This window comes from Mandrillus leucophaeus, unplaced genomic scaffold (genome assembly GCF_000951045.1).
Source record: "Mandrillus leucophaeus isolate KB7577 unplaced genomic scaffold, Mleu.le_1.0 Scaffold4, whole genome shotgun sequence".
NCBI classification, from domain to species: Eukaryota; Metazoa; Chordata; class Mammalia; order Primates; family Cercopithecidae; genus Mandrillus; species Mandrillus leucophaeus.
Window position 1 is genome coordinate 285851 of NW_012104253.1, and position 16804 is coordinate 302654.

A 16804-nucleotide genomic window follows, 5' to 3' on the forward strand; every position below is an offset into this window, starting at 1 on the left:
CAAACTTCCCAACTTTCCTATTTTGTAAAAGACACTGGTTTATTCAAATTGGGGCCCCGTGGGGTCTGCGCACAGCGACCTGCTGTTGCTGCCTCAGTTTCTCTCTGGGAGCACGAGGGCATTTGCAGTGCAGCAGCAGGGAGCGACAGGGTCTGGGGCTCAGAAGCAGACAGTCCGACCACACCGGGAGAAACTGAGCTGCAGCGGACCGCGCAGCCTCAGAGGATCAACCGGCCGCGTGCAGGAAGCTGCCAGAGAGCTGCCGCTTCAGTTAATAAAGGGGGCTTTTGTTTAAGAAATAAAAAGAAATGTTTGCGAGACTCCCGGGTCTTCCAGCAGTGATTCTCAGATTTGAGTACCAGAGCCACCTGGAGGCTTGGAGAAAGGGGGCACCCTGGGCCCTGCCTTGGAGTTCCGGCTCAGCAGGGTGAGGTGGGGATGACGCTGAGCAGCAGGGGTGGGGTGGGGACAATGCTGAGCAGGCAGTCCAGGGGCCACATCTTGAGATGCTCAGTGTCACGGGCACTTCAGGAACATATCTGTGACTAAAGTTTAGCAATGGTGTCACCTGGAACACGAGAAGAACTGCCTTGTGGGTTTTTAAAGATTAAAGAACCAAAATCAGCGTGCCTGGCATGTGGTAGGCATATCTATCGCTCTACACAGGAGGCACCTATGTTGCTACGAAGATGGCTTCAGCACCCACCTGGTGGCAGCATACGCAGGTGACGGCACAGATGCGGGCTCTGAGGGCCTGTGACAGCACCCACCTCAGCCCTCTCAAGGGGTGAGGAGGGCCCGACACGGGAAAATGGATAGGAAACGAGACATGGGGTGAAGTCCTGGGCTGGGGGAAACACAAGGACCCAAAAGCCTGGCGGGGCAGGACGGCCTGCTCTGACCCATGCCCTTCAACCACGTTAAAAGAGCCCAGGACAGACTGGGAGGAGCAAAAGGGGGGCGGCTTGGGGCAGTGGCATGCAAGCCCCTGAGTCTCAGGAGCTGAGGGGCATGGCTGCCAGAGCACAGGAGGGCCAGGCACAGGCACCACCCTCCCTGCAGCCCCCAGCCGGTGTCCTCATCTGTCAGAGGGCACTGCCGTGCTTTGCTCCCTGACCTGACCCTGTGCGGGAAGCTAGTGGGTCCTGAGGCACGGAAGGGAGCATGGGGTGGGCGGGAGGGAGGCAGGGGGCCTGCCATGGGGGGCCAGGAGGTGGGGATGCCCCTCCCCACTCCCGTCCCCTCTGCTTTGCTGCTTCTAGAAGTGCCTGCACCGGCCTGCCCCCTCTTTGAAGGGACAGATGTCAGGGAGAAAGCTGATTATTGTCAAAGGCTGGAGGCTGTGACCGGAGATCTCGGTGAGCGTGACCCAATTCTGAGCTATTCTCAGCCTGGTGGGAGCCAGTTATTCCCTCCCGCCAACACCACCGCTTCGGAGGCGGCCTGACTTTGAAACGCCCTCGTCCTGGCTGACGGGCTGGGCCACGCAGGCTCCCCTGGGCATGGAGGCTCCGCGTGGGGAGGGCCCGCGGGCTGGCAAGGCCACTGCTGGGGCAGGGCAGCAGGCTGGCCCCACTGTGCCCCTCCTTGCTCACTGATGAACCGCAGTGGGTTGCAGGGCCCAACCCTCTGGCTCTGGGGTCCACACACCCCGGCACCCAGCCTGTCTGCCGCCAACCCGTTGGCCACCTCGGGAAGCGACTTCTCTCAAGGCTCAGTTCCAGTGTCCAGGAGCGGGCCGTGCGCAGAGCCCCTGGGACAGAAAGGCCCGTCCACTCCCCCACCCCACACCGACCCAGACCTACCACACAGGGTCCAGACCACTGCCGCTCCCGCATCCAGACCTCGCCCTGCACTGTGTGCCCAGATCTGGGTCTGGCTCCTGGGAGCCCTGAAGGGCAGGGCCTGGCACGTGGGAGGCACTCAACCCATGCCTGCTGGTGACAGCGCCCACCCTCTGTGGCTGGTGAGGACAGGGCGTGAGGCCCGGCAGTTGCTCCCTCCCTCCTGAGGGCATCAGGAGCCAGGCCCCTCTTTGGGGACCCTCTTGCTCAGGGCCCCTCCAAGCTGGCGTGTGAGCCCTACAGCCCCGAGGCTGTGGGGGCACTGAGTCCAGCGCTCACCCTGCTTAGAGCAGCTCTTGAAACAGCACTTGCCAGCCCAGAGGCTGGAGGTGCACCCTCTCCATCCACCACTTCTGGGGCACCACCCACCCCACCTGCAGGGCTTGCCCTCCCTTCTCCAACGTCCCCCTGCACAGGTGTCTCCTGAGGAACCTTCCAGGACTCTGCCTGAAAACTCTGCTCTCTAGGGTCATGCACTGGGGAACCACTTATGGCCAGGATTCCGGAGTCGCAGCTTTGTGCCTCAGTTTCCCTACCTGTGCAGTGGACTGTTGGGGGGGGCTCGGGTCCCCTGGCAGCCCACCTACCCTCCATCTTCCGGGCCAGAGGCGGTGGGTGGAGAGAGCAAAGCCGCAATGGAGGCAGAGGGGGCAACGGAAGGGGGACAGCCCCAGACTTAGACTGCAGGGGTGAGGGCCTCTTGGGTCCTCAGGGGCAACCCCGCATCATCACATTCTGCTAGACAGGGTGTGCCCCCAGCGGCCTGCTGCCCTCCGACCACTCAGAAATCCTGTCCTGGTCCCCACCCGTACAGCCCTGGTTGGGCCCAGCCCTCTGGGGCTCCTGGGTAAGGGGCCGGGCCCTGAGGCAGGCATGGTTGGGGCAGAGGGAGGCCCAGGAGCAGCTCACACCCTGGGGCTTCCTGAGGGAGGGGACTTTAACCCTGGCTCTAGGGCAGTACCCAGGACTGGGACCCTCCAAGCAGGTGAGTCAGGGCCAGGGCCTGGGACCTTCCAGGGCGTGGGCAGCCGGGAGTCATGTGCCACTGTCTCAGTGCAGGACAGCAGGGCGAGGGGGGAGGAATTTCCAGGGAAAATCTGAGGCCCAGGCGAGTACACACTGGGCCAGGGAGGGCGTTTCTGGTGAATCCTTGCCCCATGATGAGCCTGTGCTGCTGACTCAAGCTGATCATCAGGGCCTGCTGATGGGTCACTCACGGCCATGGGCCCAGCGCTGCCCCTGGAAGTCAGGCTCCCATCACAGAACTGGGCTGTGCTCCTCTGCTGTGGGGGCTCCCTCGGGCCATGGTGTGCAGGACTCTCCCGCCTGGGCATTAGATGGTCTGGGGAAGCATGCTGAGAAAAGGACATTTGAAGGGGTCTTGAAGGACATACAGGAGTTTAAGGCTGGCTCAAGGCCAGGTGAGGATCCAAGCTGAGGGAGTGGGGTGAGGCCCAGCTATATGGTGGGTGGCGGTGGATGCCTGGAGGCTCAAGGTCGTCATGGGGGCCTGTGTGCAGGGCAGAGCAGCAGGGCCGAGAGGATTGAGACAGCGACTCTGTCCCACGTGACAACTAAGGGTGGGCTGGGACAACTCAGGGTGGATTCCGCTCTCCATGTGCGGATCCTGGTGACTCACCCAGGGCCGCCACATGGGCTACCAGTCCTGGCTGGAAAATGGGCACAACCTGGACCCTACAGTGCCTGAGGCTTACGTGTCCTATAAGCCGAGGAGCTGCGCCTCAAAGAAACACCTCCTGGTGTTCACCTGTCAGGCAGCATGCAGGCCTCTGCTGTGGCCAGGAGGGGCAGGGCAGGCTTGGGGGAACTGAGACCTCGGGGTGTGAGCCACCCAGTTCATGACACCCCAGGCACAGCCTAACCCCAAAGCTCCTGGCATTAGGGTCACCCACTTCCATGTTGAACCTGACCGGGGGCCCCTCCTCTGTGCCCCAGGTGAGGAACAAGGTTAGAGGGAAGGCTTGTGTCCTGGAGGGAGAGGACAAGCCCTCAGAACAGGGCTGAGCAACTCTCAGGGACACAGGATTCCCCGACCACAGAAGCCACAGCCCCCAGTGACCCACAGTGTGACACTTCGTGGGGACCAGGCGGCCTGGGGTGGACCCTTCCTTCAGGGGCTCATGCAAGTAACCCAGGCAGCCACACTGAATATTCCAGCCCGGGGCTGTGGAGGAAGGCCCAGCACTCCTGGACCACCCCAACCCCAGGGACAAGTGGGCTTTTCTGCAGCCAGATGGGGATGGCCACACATCTGCCCCTTTGTCCTGGAGTCTGGAGCACCCGTCATGCCAAACCAGGACAGGCAGGAGCAGGGACCGGGGCAGAGCGCAGGCAGGGCCGGCCTGGACAGCGGTTGGGGGTGGCCTTGGCCGCTAGGGACCATGCAGCACTGAGGGGACGGCACGTTTATTGCTCATCACTGACACTCAGGGCCAGGCGCCTGCCAGCACAGCACTCAAGGCCCCTACAGCCGCTGAGGCTCCCAACAGCCGCTGACTCCATGGGCTGAAACCCAGGCCCCCTAGGCACCAGTGGCAGCTCCAAGGACCCCATGGCTGACATAGGCACCGGTCCTCCCTTGAGGCTGTCACACACCAGGGCAGGCGAGGACAGCCCCCCAGCCTGGGCGTCCCACCCTCTGTCCCCGCTTTGGAAAATGCCCCCTTAGCCTTTGAGAGGTGTTCACATAGGCACTGTCCCTGGAAGGTGTCCTGGACACACCTCCTGGACCCTACACTGTTGTCCCGTGGGAGGGCCTCCTCCATGCCCCTGGCTTCTGTGAGGGGTAGGGGTGCCCACATAGTTCCGGGACTCACAGGCTGGCACTCACACCCTAGCCCCGACACGCCTGCCTGGTCGCCTGTGGCGAACAACCCGCTCTGCTGCTGCTCTCCGCAGCGCTGCCTGGCCTGTGTCAAGGGGCTCTGGCTGGGTGGGGGCTGCCCCGCCTCTTGGACTTGAGTGGACGCAGGCCTGGGCTGAGCCCAGTGCTGTAACATCAGCCTGAAGGCCAGAGAGCAGGGTCACCTCCCTGGTTCCTGGGCTGGCCTGGTCTCCTAGCACTGGGGAGGGCAGGGCAGGGATCCTGGGTCATCTCACCCCAGCTTCTGGCCCAGGCTGGAGCCTCGGCCCGGGAACTGGAGAAACACGAGATGGTCTCAGGCCCTGTGGGGCAGCCAGGGCCGTGGGGGCTCAGGAGTCAGATGCAGCATGGCCTCGGGGACAATGCCCCCTCCCTCCCCCACCCCCTTCCTGCTTAGGCCCACCTGGGAGGGGGTCAGACTCCCCCACCTGCACCCTTTGGCCTCAACATCCAGGGGAGCCTGTGACAGTGGAGACTTCATATTGGCAACAAACAGCAGCTGGGATGGGCCGCGGGACTGGACAGCAATGGCTGAGGCCCAGCCCCAGCACTCCTCCTCCATCATAGCCACCCCTCCTGCCGTCCCACTCTGGCCACCCAGGAGGCCCCCAAGCCCCGCCCCACCATCTGTGTCTGTCAGGCATTGCAGACCATATAAGGTGCCTCTGGCCTCCCTGCCCAGCCCTTCGGTGCTCCCAGCTCCCTGATGCCCTGGGTGGCGGCGCCCTAGCCTGGGGTCTTGGTGGCGAAGGTCAGGTAGCCAGTGTGGCCCACGGCCTCCTTCATGGGCGTGCCGCTGCGGAAGGGGCCAGTGTCAGGGCTGGCAGGGCCATCTGTGCCTGCGCCCAGGTCGGGTGGTGGCAGGCTGACAGTGCGCACGTTGTAGACCTGTGGCAGCACCTCCAAGGTGCTCAGCTCCGAGAAGCCACGTGCCGCCAGCGCCTGGCACGTGCGCTGCACCTGCTCGATGCATGGCGAGAAGGAGCAGAAGCGCCCACCTGTAGGAAACAGGACCCGAGGGTCAGAGGGCAGGAGTGGCCTGTCTGGCCCTGGCATCCCTGAACTCCCACCCTAGGGTCTGAGGCCAACCTAAGATGGTCCCAACGCAGACTGCAAGCTCTCCAGAGAGCTGGGATGCAGGGCAGAGGGGCCTGGCCCTCAACTGGCAGCCCACCATGGGGCCTGGCGCCACTGTTCATGTCACCCAGCTTAGCCGCACTAGGCCCTCCCACATGCCAGGCACTGGGTCAAGCTTGTGCCGCCACTGTCTCACTTGGCCCACAGTGGGCACTGCTCTCCTGCCTTCCACGGGGCTGCTGGAGCGCTGGGCCCAGAGTAGCTCTGACAGCACGGCAGCGCGGGGCGGTGCGGGGGCCGCTGCTGTCACAGGAAATCAGAGGCTGTCACTGCTCCCGGGAACAGGAGGCGCCTACTCGAAGCACAGCCTGAGCATGACAGCCCCTCCCCGCCGCCTCCCACCAGGGCAGCCGCGGGCTTCACTTGGCCTGGCCTGCAGTGAATGAGAACCTAGCCCGGGTCAGTTCCTGTCCTGGCTGGGAGGACCTGGGGAAGCCAGGGCCGGGTAGAGGTATGGCCCAGACAAATGTCCTCAAATGTCCCTGAGGCTTGGTCCCCTCAGGTGTACCCTGACACGGGGCCGCCGGGAGGTTCAGGGTTAGAGGAGGCACCTTCTGTGTGAAACAGCCTAGACAGGGCACCGAGGCTGAGCGCACCGCACCCTCCCCAATAGGCTCCAGTGACCAGCAGGAGACGACAGGCCCCTGAATGAGCCCGGAGCCTTTGGACCCAGAATGGGGAGCTGGCAGGAGAAGGGACAGGTCCCAGAGGCAGGCGCAGGTTCCCCGAGCCACTCCGGAGGAAGGAGTCACAAAGGCAGCATGGGGGCCCCAGGAGGGGTTCTGCCGGGTTCAGCCTCCCCGGGACTACGGTCCAGGCCCAGAAGTGTCCCCAGAGCAGGGAGCCTAGGAGGCAGAGCGTGGAGATCCCCACAGCTACCCCAAGGCCTCAGCAGAGACCAGCACCCAGGAGTCAGGGCTGGGCCAGAGCCAGCAGGGAATCCCCGGCCATGGCCTTGCTGTCCGTACAGGGCCTCGGCTAGTCTTTGAGGTGGGGCGGGGCGCCCCACACCCCCACCCTCCACCCTCTCACAATGCAACTCTCAGCTGGGAAGAAGGGCCCCTGCTGCCTGAGCTGCTCCTTCTCCAGAAAAGGGAAAAACCTTGGCGTCCCAGCCACCTCCCTGGCTTGAGGCCCGACCTTCCCCAGGGCTGCCCCGCCTCCGCACCCAGCATCTTCCCTAAAAGGGGCCAGCTCCCTGGGCTCCAGAGCTCATGGGAGGAGAGACTTCGGGAAACAGCATGGGCAGGGGATTCCACACACCGCCAGCCGGGCCTGCCCTGCACTTGGGTGGCACTGCCACCTTTCCCGATAGGGGGTTGACATCCTCCCCATCGGCCCATCCTCCCCAGCTCTGCCTCCCCTGGCCAGCCTGACCCACTCTTCATCTAAGGCCAAGACGAGGCCCTGGCCTAGCCACTGCCATGGTGTGGCTTGGTTTCTGGACCCCTCAGTCCTGCACCCTTGCCCCAACCCCGCCCGGGCTGTACCTCTCCCGGAACCCCTAGTGCACCTTCGACCTTGAGGGCATCCCAGGCGTGGCCCACAGCCTCCCAGGGTGACGGGATGTCCAGGAAGACGGCGTCGGCCACGTGGCTCACGCCAAAGCCGCTGCGGCACACATCCTGGGTGCGCACAGTCACCCAGCGGCCCACACGGTGCTCCTGGAACTCCTCCCGGGCCTTCTCTGCCCGCTGCTGGTGGAACTCCACCGTGTGCAGGTGGCCCGTGGGTGCAATGGTGCGGATGATGGCGTGGGACACAGAGCCACTGCCGGTGCCTGGCAGGACAAGATGGGAAGGGCAAGGCATCAGTTGGGACTGCTCGGGACCCACAGCCTCCCAGGAAACAACCCCCGCCTCACCCTGGAGACCCACACAGTGCTCGGGAGGACCCCAGATTACAGGCGGGCATTACTCCAGGGCTGTGTGGTCCCCACTGCCTAGAGCCCTGGGCTAGCCTTGGGTTGGGCGCCCTGTCTAGGGCTGAGCTGGGGTTGACAGGCTGTGTATGCTGTGGTGTCCGCTGTGGGCACAGGCCAGGCCAGTGGCAACCCTGCCCTATCCCGCCTGGCGCATGTATAGGCACTGAGAGCAGCCCAGCTGACTGGAGCCTCAGGGGAAATCTGTGCAGGGGGAACAGAGAGGCCCATCCCATCGCTCAGCTCTGTCTCCTTCCAGGCATGGCCAATCCCTTCCTCAGTCCCCATCAACAGTGGCCTACCCTGCCCGTCCTCATGCTCACCTCTCCCCAGAAGCTCCTTGGTCCCCTTGGTCCAGCCCACCCCCACCAAGCCTGCCTAAGCCTGACCCCACCACACGGCGGCTGGGGCTCTGCCGTGGCCTGGTTGGACTCAGGACGCAGGGCCTGGCCACCAGCCACACAGCCTCAGTCCTCCCCAGCACACCTGCCCCAGCTTCCCTCCGGATGGCCCCTCTGCTTGACTTCCTGTCCCCTGGAAAGGGCCAGGGCCTGCGTCCTTCCTCCTGCTGCACCTTCAGGGGTCATCTACCTGATGTCACTCCCATCCCCAGGCCCCTCCACTCGAGACTCCTGCTAGAGCAGCTACTGCACACTTGCTACCCATCCCTCGAACCCAAATTGCATTGAGCATCGCAAGCGCTTGGGCCAGACCCATAGAGGTGCTTCCACTCCCTCTGTCCCATCCCACGTCCTGCCACCTCCCACATTCTTTTTAGGGAGCAGCCCCTCCCCTAGGTGCTCCTAGTCTGCTGCCTATTCCCCGCCGCAGAGCCTGGCCATGCCTCCTTCCCACTCAGGGGCAAGTCAGACTTGCTGGCCTCCGGGGTGGAGCTCGCCTCCCCTCCAGCCTCACTCCCAGCCCCTCTGCCTCCCCCACTGAGCCTGACTCGGCAGCACACTCCAACTGCAGGGCCTCGGCATGTTCCTCCTTGGTGGCACTGTCCCTCGGCTCTTCGCAGGCCCCCTCTCATCATGTTCAACTCAAATGTCCCCTCCTCAGAGAGGTCTTCCCTGCCTGGCCTAGCTGGAGGGACCCCACTCTGGGTCCCCCTCAGACACGCAGCCCTGTCTCACAAGTTTCACAGTAACCAGTGGCACTGAGCCGCTCACCCAGGCTGTGTCCCCGCTCCTCGAGGGCAGGAACCTGGTCTGTCTTGTTCACGGTTCCGAGGAGGGGACCTGGCATATCTGAGGAGGCCAGGAAAAGCGTGCTGCTTGATTGAGCTCTCTCGCGAGAGTGGGGCAGGGGCGGAGAGGCCAGCACCCGCCACAGGATGCACAGGAGCAGCAGCTGATGGGATTGGCTAAGTCCTGCTCTCCACCCCTCCCACCCAGACACCCCAGAGAGGGACACGGTGACCTGCAGCCCTCAGAAAGCCAGCATGGCCGTGCTAGGTCCTCTTCGTGAACCTGAACCCTAGCTCTCCTGCCCGTGAGGAACATGCCACCAACAACCTAGATGCCTAAGTGCCTGGGGCCAATCTTGGCTTCAATCACTGCACCGGGCAGCCCCAGCACCTGTATGTGTGCAGGGTTCCCACAGCCCAGGCCCTGGACTCAATGACAATGGTGCTCACATTCATTGGTGGCAGGTGAGGATCTGATCACGGATGAGGATGGGAACACTCTCCACCTACAGTGAGCTCCTTGGGGTAGCCCTGGCCTCTTTCCAGAAGGGGCAACTCTCTCTGCTTCACCATCAGCACTGAGGACTAGAGGTTGACGGTCAGCACCTAGGACAGCGCCAAGCATCAAGTTGGCCACACCCCACGAAGACAAGCAGGACCCTCACTAGAGCACCAGTCCTCCCCAGCTCCCCCTGGTCCATTTATAGCCACCTCTCACTCCAGTTACAGCACCAGCCTCCTAACGGGCTTCCCTGCCTCCACCTTCACTCCCTGCTGTCTGCGTCCCGGAAAGATGTGAAAATAGAAACCGAGGAGCCACATCTGTCTGTAGGAAGCGCAGGCTGGAGGCTCTGACCTCCACCTTTGTGTCAATTTCCGAGTTAAACTGAGGCAGCCTGAGGAACTCACCAGACTCACAGACCACAGAGCCGGGCCGAAGCTCCAACATCATGGTGATGAGGGCGATGTCTGTGGAGTAGAGGATCTGTGTGCGGTGCGGCAGGTTCAGCGTCCAGAGCTCCGGCGTGGGGTGCAGTACGTACACCCAGCCACCTCGGCCGCACGTCACCTTGGAGCCGAAGGGGCGGCCGATAAGGTCAACTGAGTGCCGCAGGACACCATGCCGGGTCTGGGTTTGTGCCCCACGCTGCACACGCACTGCCACCATTGCACCATGGCCCAGTGACAGGATGGCCGTGTCACCCTCCTTGATCAGCTCCTCGTATGCCACGAAGCTCATGGTGCTAATGTCTGGCAAGTGCCAAGGACCTGGGGAGGGGTGTGTGTAGGTATGAGCAAGTCAGGAGGCAGGATGAGGGTCTGGGGTCTAGGTAGAAGGCTTCGAGGCCTACATCCCAGCAGTGGGCATGGGCGGGGTGTGGCTAGTTCAGTCTCTGCAACTGCCTGACAGGGAGCCCAATAGCGCTGCACTCTGGCCTGGCCTCTGAAGCCTTTCTTGGTCTAGGACAAGAGACAGGGACTATGAGCCTAAATCAGAGATGAAAAGACAGAGGCTTGGCAATGGCGGAGGTCGGTCCCAAGGATTTCCGGAGTGAGGACCCGACCCTCCCATCACCCTTCTCCATGAGTCTGACTCCCATTCCCCAGGTGTGAGAGGAGGAAGCGCCTTTCCGAGGTGTCCACCGGCGGGGGAGAGGCAAATGGTCAATGAGGTCACCTCCAAGCCAGGCTTGATTCCTCGGCCCAGTCTCCCCCACAGGGGCTGGGTAGCAGGGTATGACAGAGGGGTAAGGGCTCCCCAGGAAGGGGCTGGTGACTCAGAGCTGGCCGTCCACGCAAACACCGCCCAGCCGGTGCAGAGGCAGCAAGGGGCCAGGCCGGGCCGGCGGGGGCCGCCCATGCGAGGCTGGAGGAACAGGACTTGCGCGCCGCGCTCGGCCCGGGCCACTCTCACCCGCGCCCTGCCACCCTGGGCCCCGCGGAGTCTCACCTGCGACGCTCCCGCCGCCGGGGCTCCACACGTGCCTCCGCGACGCGCGACGGGGGCGGCCACAACACTTCCGGCTCCGCGCCCGCTGATGACGTCGCGCCCCGCCTCGCCCCCTCCGCGCACGGGATCCTGGGAGCGCCAGGCTGCCCTTCCCGCCCCTCCCAGAGGACGTTTCCTGGGCGACTTCTTGCCTCATGTGAGCTGCTCTGTTTACACTTGCTGGTCGCTGGAAGATCGAAAGGCTGTACAAAATCCACATGGCGGCCGGCCGGCGTGGTGGCTGTCGCCTGTGATCCCGCGCTTTGGGAGGCCGAGGCGGGAGGTTCTTCTGAGCTGAGGAGTTCGAGACCAGCCCGGGAAACGTAGTGAGACCCCACCATCTCTACAAATAATAACAAACAAACCAAAGGTCCCCCCGCCCCGCCGGCCGCGGGTCGCCATCGCACCCAGGCACATTTGAAGGGCGGCAGGAGCCAAGGCCTGGCTGTCACTGCTGTCCCGGACCCCTTCGACAGCCCCTGGGGATCCACCAGAGGGCTGGCCCGTGGCTCACTGCCCAGTCCTCTATGAGGACACTTTGCCATAGACATTTTGTTATTGCAGACTGCTCTGGAAACACCCCTGACTGGGCCCTAAGATGAATTCCAGAAAGGAATCGCAGGTCAAGGGGCCGTCCTAAAAGGCTCGGGCTAGGGTCAGCCAGAGCTCTGTGCAGCAGATGGGGACCTGGAAAAGTCTGCAGAAGTGGCCTTCCGCCCAGGCCCTGCCTCCCCCGACGGGGGCACGTTCTCCTGAGTGCAGAGCTGCTTCTAGGAGGGAGAGGGAGTCATGTATCCCCTCCTGGGAACCAAGGCATAATGAGAACCGGATGACTTGGGCCCACTTTGGAGTCTGGTGAGGAGCCTGAGCAGGAGACTGGAGGAGGTGCTGCTGGAGGACAGGCAAAAAAGGGAAGCGGGAGTGGTGTTCTGTCTCAGCAATGCCATTCCCAGCTGGCTTCTCTGTGGAGTGTGTGTGCAGGGGAGCGGGGGCAGGGGACACAGATTTTCTTCCTCCAGCCCTTAGCTCTCAGGACCAGAGCTTGGAGAGGAACAGAGACTCCCCTACCCAGCCTAGGGTTTAGCCTATGCCCGAACCCAAGCCAGTTAGCAATGACCCTAGGCCACCTTCCCCAGTCACTCAGCCACTGCAGCCTGGTAAAATGAGGTGGCCAGGCTCCTTGAGAGCAAGCTCTGCTCTGGAGCCCCGGCAGCCTGTGGAACACTCTCAACTCTCTCTCCTCTGGGGCAGGCCAGGCCACGGTGTTTGTGGTCCTTGCATTGGCTTCTCAGGGTCCATCATGGAAACCCAGGGTTCCAACCTCAGCCCCTCTGCGTCCCTGTCCTAGCTGCGGCTGACAGCCCCCAGGAGTGAGCTGACGAGAGGCCTTCCATGGCCTCCCACTCTGTGGGCTCCTATCCCTGTGGGGCCACCACACTGGCCACCAACTGCCTGTCCCTCTGCCTCATGGCCTCCCTGCCTTCTGCTCTCAACGCTGAGACAACCCAGAGCCATCCGCAGCTCCCCAGCCTGTGTTCCAGCGGGTGCTTGTCTCCCTTGATGGTGCACCCCCCTGAGTCACCCCCTAATTTCTCCCCTGGGGGATTCTGACTTTCCACTTCTCTTGGGTTTCTCTTCCCCAGCCTCTCAGCTGTGGTGTGGAGTCAAGGCCAAGTGCCTATAAGGGCCTAAGTTAGGACTTGGTGACTCGTTGGTGGTTTCCCTTGGTTCCAACTTCCGACTTGCCTCTGTCCATTATGGCTGGTCAACTCCAGTGCCGCTTCCTCCAGGCAGCCTCCTCAGCCCTGCCCACCTGCTCCATCTGAGCCTGCCCCAGTCCCCAGCCTGAGTCCTCAAGCAGAACCACCACCTCTACCCCAGCTGATGAGCCCCTGTGCAGAGTCTGTGCTGGGGCTCCCCTAACAAGAGCCGATGCTGTGGATGCGCAGCTGTGTCATTGCATTGAATTCTCCCCAGGATCCTAGGAGGGAGGGAACACTTCACAGATGGGGAAACTGAAACTCAGAGAGCTTAAATAACTTGCCTAAGGTCACAGCCAGTGAGGTCAAAGTGGGATTAGGATTTAAAGCCAGTCAACCCACAAAGCTCAGCACTGAGGAGGCTGAGGAAGGAGGACTGCTTGAGGCCAGGAGTTGGAGTTCCACCTGGACAACATAGCAAGACCCCATCTCTTAATTAATTAATTAATAGTTAAAGCCAGTAAACCAGCTTCAGAGAACCAATGGCTGATTTGAAGAAAGGTGGGAACAGGCAGGAAGATGCCCACTGGGGAGGCTGCTCTGCCCAAATGCCTGGCAGGGACCACGTGACTGCAGTCCCCCCTCCCCACTGACCGGCAGCACAGCCTCCTACCCCACTGTGCTCTGTGAACCCCAGTCAGCCCCTGTCCTCTCCTGACCTCAGCCCACTTCCTCTTTGGGTTCTGCAGAAGTCAGCGGCAGGGCACTGGGAGGAAGCAATGCTGCCTCCGGCTGTACTCTGGGAGCAGACTCCAAAGATGGCTCCCGGTGCCTACCTGCAGCCTGCCCTGGGCCTGCCCTGCGGAGCGGGCTCATGTTCTGTGGATAAAAGGCCTGGGCCTCCTTCGAAGCCCCCTCCAGGCCCAGTGGTTCATGTGTAACCAGGTGTGGTTTCTGAGGAACCTGGACCAAACACTGGCCTGGTAACGTCATCCAGCCTCCTGCCTGGATGCTGCCAAAGCAGCTCCTGTGGGCCCTGGGGAGAGCAGGGGTCTGCAGACAGGGGAGTCAGCTGGAGGGGAGGCCGCCACCTTCCAGACCCCTCCCCTTGTGCCCCTGCTCTGGGGGCCACTGAGGCTCCCAATCAGCCCCTGCCTGGGGGGTCTCACCCTGACATTTGTGTCTGAAGGCCTTGAGGGCCACCTCCCCACTGTCATCTGCTGCTGCTGCCCCCATCACAGCTGCCTGGCCCCCTGCACTGTGGGTCTGCCCCAGGCAGGCTAGTACAGGGCCGGGCTCTGGGAGGGTGGCAGGATTTCTGGGCCCATCACTGGACACCTCTGTCACCGAACTTCTGATCTATCTGCACATTGAGACCAGTCTGGCCAACACAGCGAGATCCCTGTCTCAACAGAATAAAAACAAAAATAAAATGATCTTTTGTCTGCACACTGGGGACAAAAATACCCACCTCAAAAGGCTGAGGGTTGCCAGCGGCCCCAGCCCGGAGCCGCCCCAGTGCCCGGCTCACTGCTTGCCATAGGCAGCCCTGCCCTCTGGACCTCCCCTCTGCAGTTCTGCCCTTGCCTGTGGAGGGAAAGTGTGGGGAAAAGAAAGAGAGATCAGACTGTTATTGTGTCTATGTACAAAGAAGAAGACAAGAAATTCCATTTTGTTCTGTACTAAGAAAAATTCTTCTGCCTTGAGATGCTGTTACTCTGTAACCCTAGCCCCAACCCTGTGCTCGAAAAACCGTGCTGTGTTGACTTCAGGTTTAATGAACTTAGGGCTGTGCAGGACGTGCTGTGTTAAAAATGTGTTTGCAGGCAGTATGCTTGGTAAAAGTCATTGCCATTCTCCAGTCTCAAGTACCCAGGGACACAATGCAGTGCGGAAGGCCGCAGGGACCTCTGCCCAAGAAAGCCTGGGTATTTTCCAAGGTTTCCCCGCACTGAGACAGCCTGAGATACGGCCTCGTGGGAAGGGAAGGACCTGACTGTCCCCCAGCCTGACACCCGTAAAGGGTCTGTGCTGAGGAGGAGTAGTGAAAGAGGAAGGCCTCTTTGCAGTTAAGAGGAAGGCATCTATCTTCTGCTCGTCCCTGGGAATGGAATGTCTCAGTGTAAAACCCGATCGTACATTCTATTTACTGAGATAGGAGAAAACCGCCTTATGGCTGGAGTTGAGACGTGCTGGTGGCAATACTGCTCTTTACTGCACTGAGATGTTTGTGTAAAGTCAAACATCAGTCTGACCTACGTGCACATCAAGGCACAGCACCTTTCCTTAAACTTATTATGACACAGAGACCTTTGTTCACATCTCTTCCTGCTGACTCTCTCCCCACCATTACCCTTTAGTCCTGCCACATTCCCCTCACCGAGATAGTAGAGATAGCGATCAGTAAATACTGAGGGAACTCAGAGACCAGTGCTGGCGCAGGTCGCGGACGCTGAGCGCCGGTCCCCTGGACCCACTGTTCTTTCTCTATACTTTGTCTCTGTGTCTTATTTCTTTTCTAAGTCTCTCGTCCCACCTGACGAGAAATACCCACAGGTGTGGAGGGGCTGGCCCCCTTCAGGAAAGGAGAAAGGAAGTCCTTTCCCATGGGGGGCCTGGGGAAGCAGGTTAGGCTGTTAGCCAGGAGGGTGAGAGAGGGGAGGGGTGGCCTTCTGAGAAGCTGCAGATGCTGAAGACAGAGGAAGTCCTGAGTGTGGCCCCCAAGTCTGTCCCCCAAGTCTGCCTCCAGGGGCTGCAGCTATCCCTTCCAGAAACAGAAACTTAAGCCCTTCAGGCTTTGTGGGGTAGTGGGTGGGCAGCTGCAGAAATATCTAAAATTAGGGGAGGAGGCTGCATGGGGCACAGAGTGCAGGAATTCCAGGCTTAAGGGACACCTGCTGTCTGGCCAGCCCAGAGGGGCCATTTGCCTTTTTACATCGGTTGGTTTTATTAGTCTAAAAAATGCTGACTTGGAACAGGACGAAGTATGCTAAGAAGCAAAGAGGCATGTGTCTCCTCTGCAGTGAGCATGGGGATGAGACAAGAGGCAGGGCCACACGTAGATGCTAACACAGGCAGAGGCGAACGGGCTTCCCCTGCCTTTGGGCCTTGGCTCTGGTGCCTTCTCCTCAGAGGCATCTATTTGGGATCCCTTGTACCTGGAACTGCAGTGTTCTGTGTCCCCCTGACCCCAGCAGCACTGATGTGATGTCATCTGGTTTGCTGGACTGCTGGCTCATGGCCAGTCTTCCTCCAGCAGCAGGCGCTGTGTACCTCGCTGCCTGACGCATCCCCAGCGGCTGGCACCGGGCAGGTGCTCACTGTGCCACTGCTGGAGGGATTTATATCAAATATACCCACAGATAAGGGTTCCCCCCTTCCTTGCTTTATTCACAGGGCAACGGATGAGGGTCTTTAATGGATATTAACCCCACATACTCCACTTCCCCCTCTTAACAGCTGCATAATATTCCATAGCAAGCAGGTGCCTTCCTACCCTTGGCCAGTCCCGCCTGATGGGCATCGGGTTGTATCCAGATGTGTTTGTTTTTCCCTCCACAGATCTCTTGGTCCATTAGTGGAGAGAACTGAGACATCCTTTCTAAGGGCTGCATTCCTAGAAGGGGGATTGCTGGGTCACGGAGTTCCAACATTGTTAATGTTAATAGATTCTGCCAAATTACCTTGCAAAAAGCAGGCAGCAATTCAAGTTGCAGGCAGCGTGCGGACGCCTGTCTCCCCTCATTCCAACTCATAGCCAGCACTGGCTGGAGTCGATCTGGGAGTGCTGGGGGTAGGGAGAGGTGGAGTCACTGCTTAATTTGCATGACTCTAGTTATTCGTGAGAATTTTTTTTTCTTCTTCTTCTTTAAATCGCATTTATGCTTATTGTTTATTAGCGTTTCCTCCCATCCTTGCCTGAAGTCTCTGGGGACTGCCTTTGGGGGTCGGGTGAGCTTGTCCCCTGCGAAGAGGGCCCAGGGTTGGGGTCTGGAAACTCCAAGGCTGCACTTGCCAGCGGCCTCTTAAGACCACAGTGTCCGCGTGGTTTCTGGCTCGCATTCCCCAGAGCCCCAGGACTTGTCCAAGGTCAGGGCACCGCGGGTGCCCCCGGGCTGGGCCGCAGCCAGACTGCGCCT

General features: G+C 61.1%; 1 protein-coding gene across 1 annotated transcript; it reads right to left on the reverse strand.

Moving 5' to 3' along the window:
* Positions 1-3225: 3225 nt before the first annotated feature.
* On the reverse strand, positions 3226-11010 carry TRMT61A (tRNA methyltransferase 61A). Its single transcript, XM_011991577.1, has 4 exons — positions 10927-11010; positions 9885-10244; positions 7379-7645; positions 3226-5726 (listed from the first exon to the last, which is right to left on the reverse strand). Exons 2-4 carry the CDS (start codon positions 10213-10215, stop codon positions 5455-5457), a joined length of 870 nt encoding a protein of 289 aa, XP_011846967.1. The 5' UTR covers positions 10216-10244; positions 10927-11010; the 3' UTR covers positions 3226-5454.
* Between the last annotated feature and the right edge of the window lie 5794 nt (positions 11011-16804).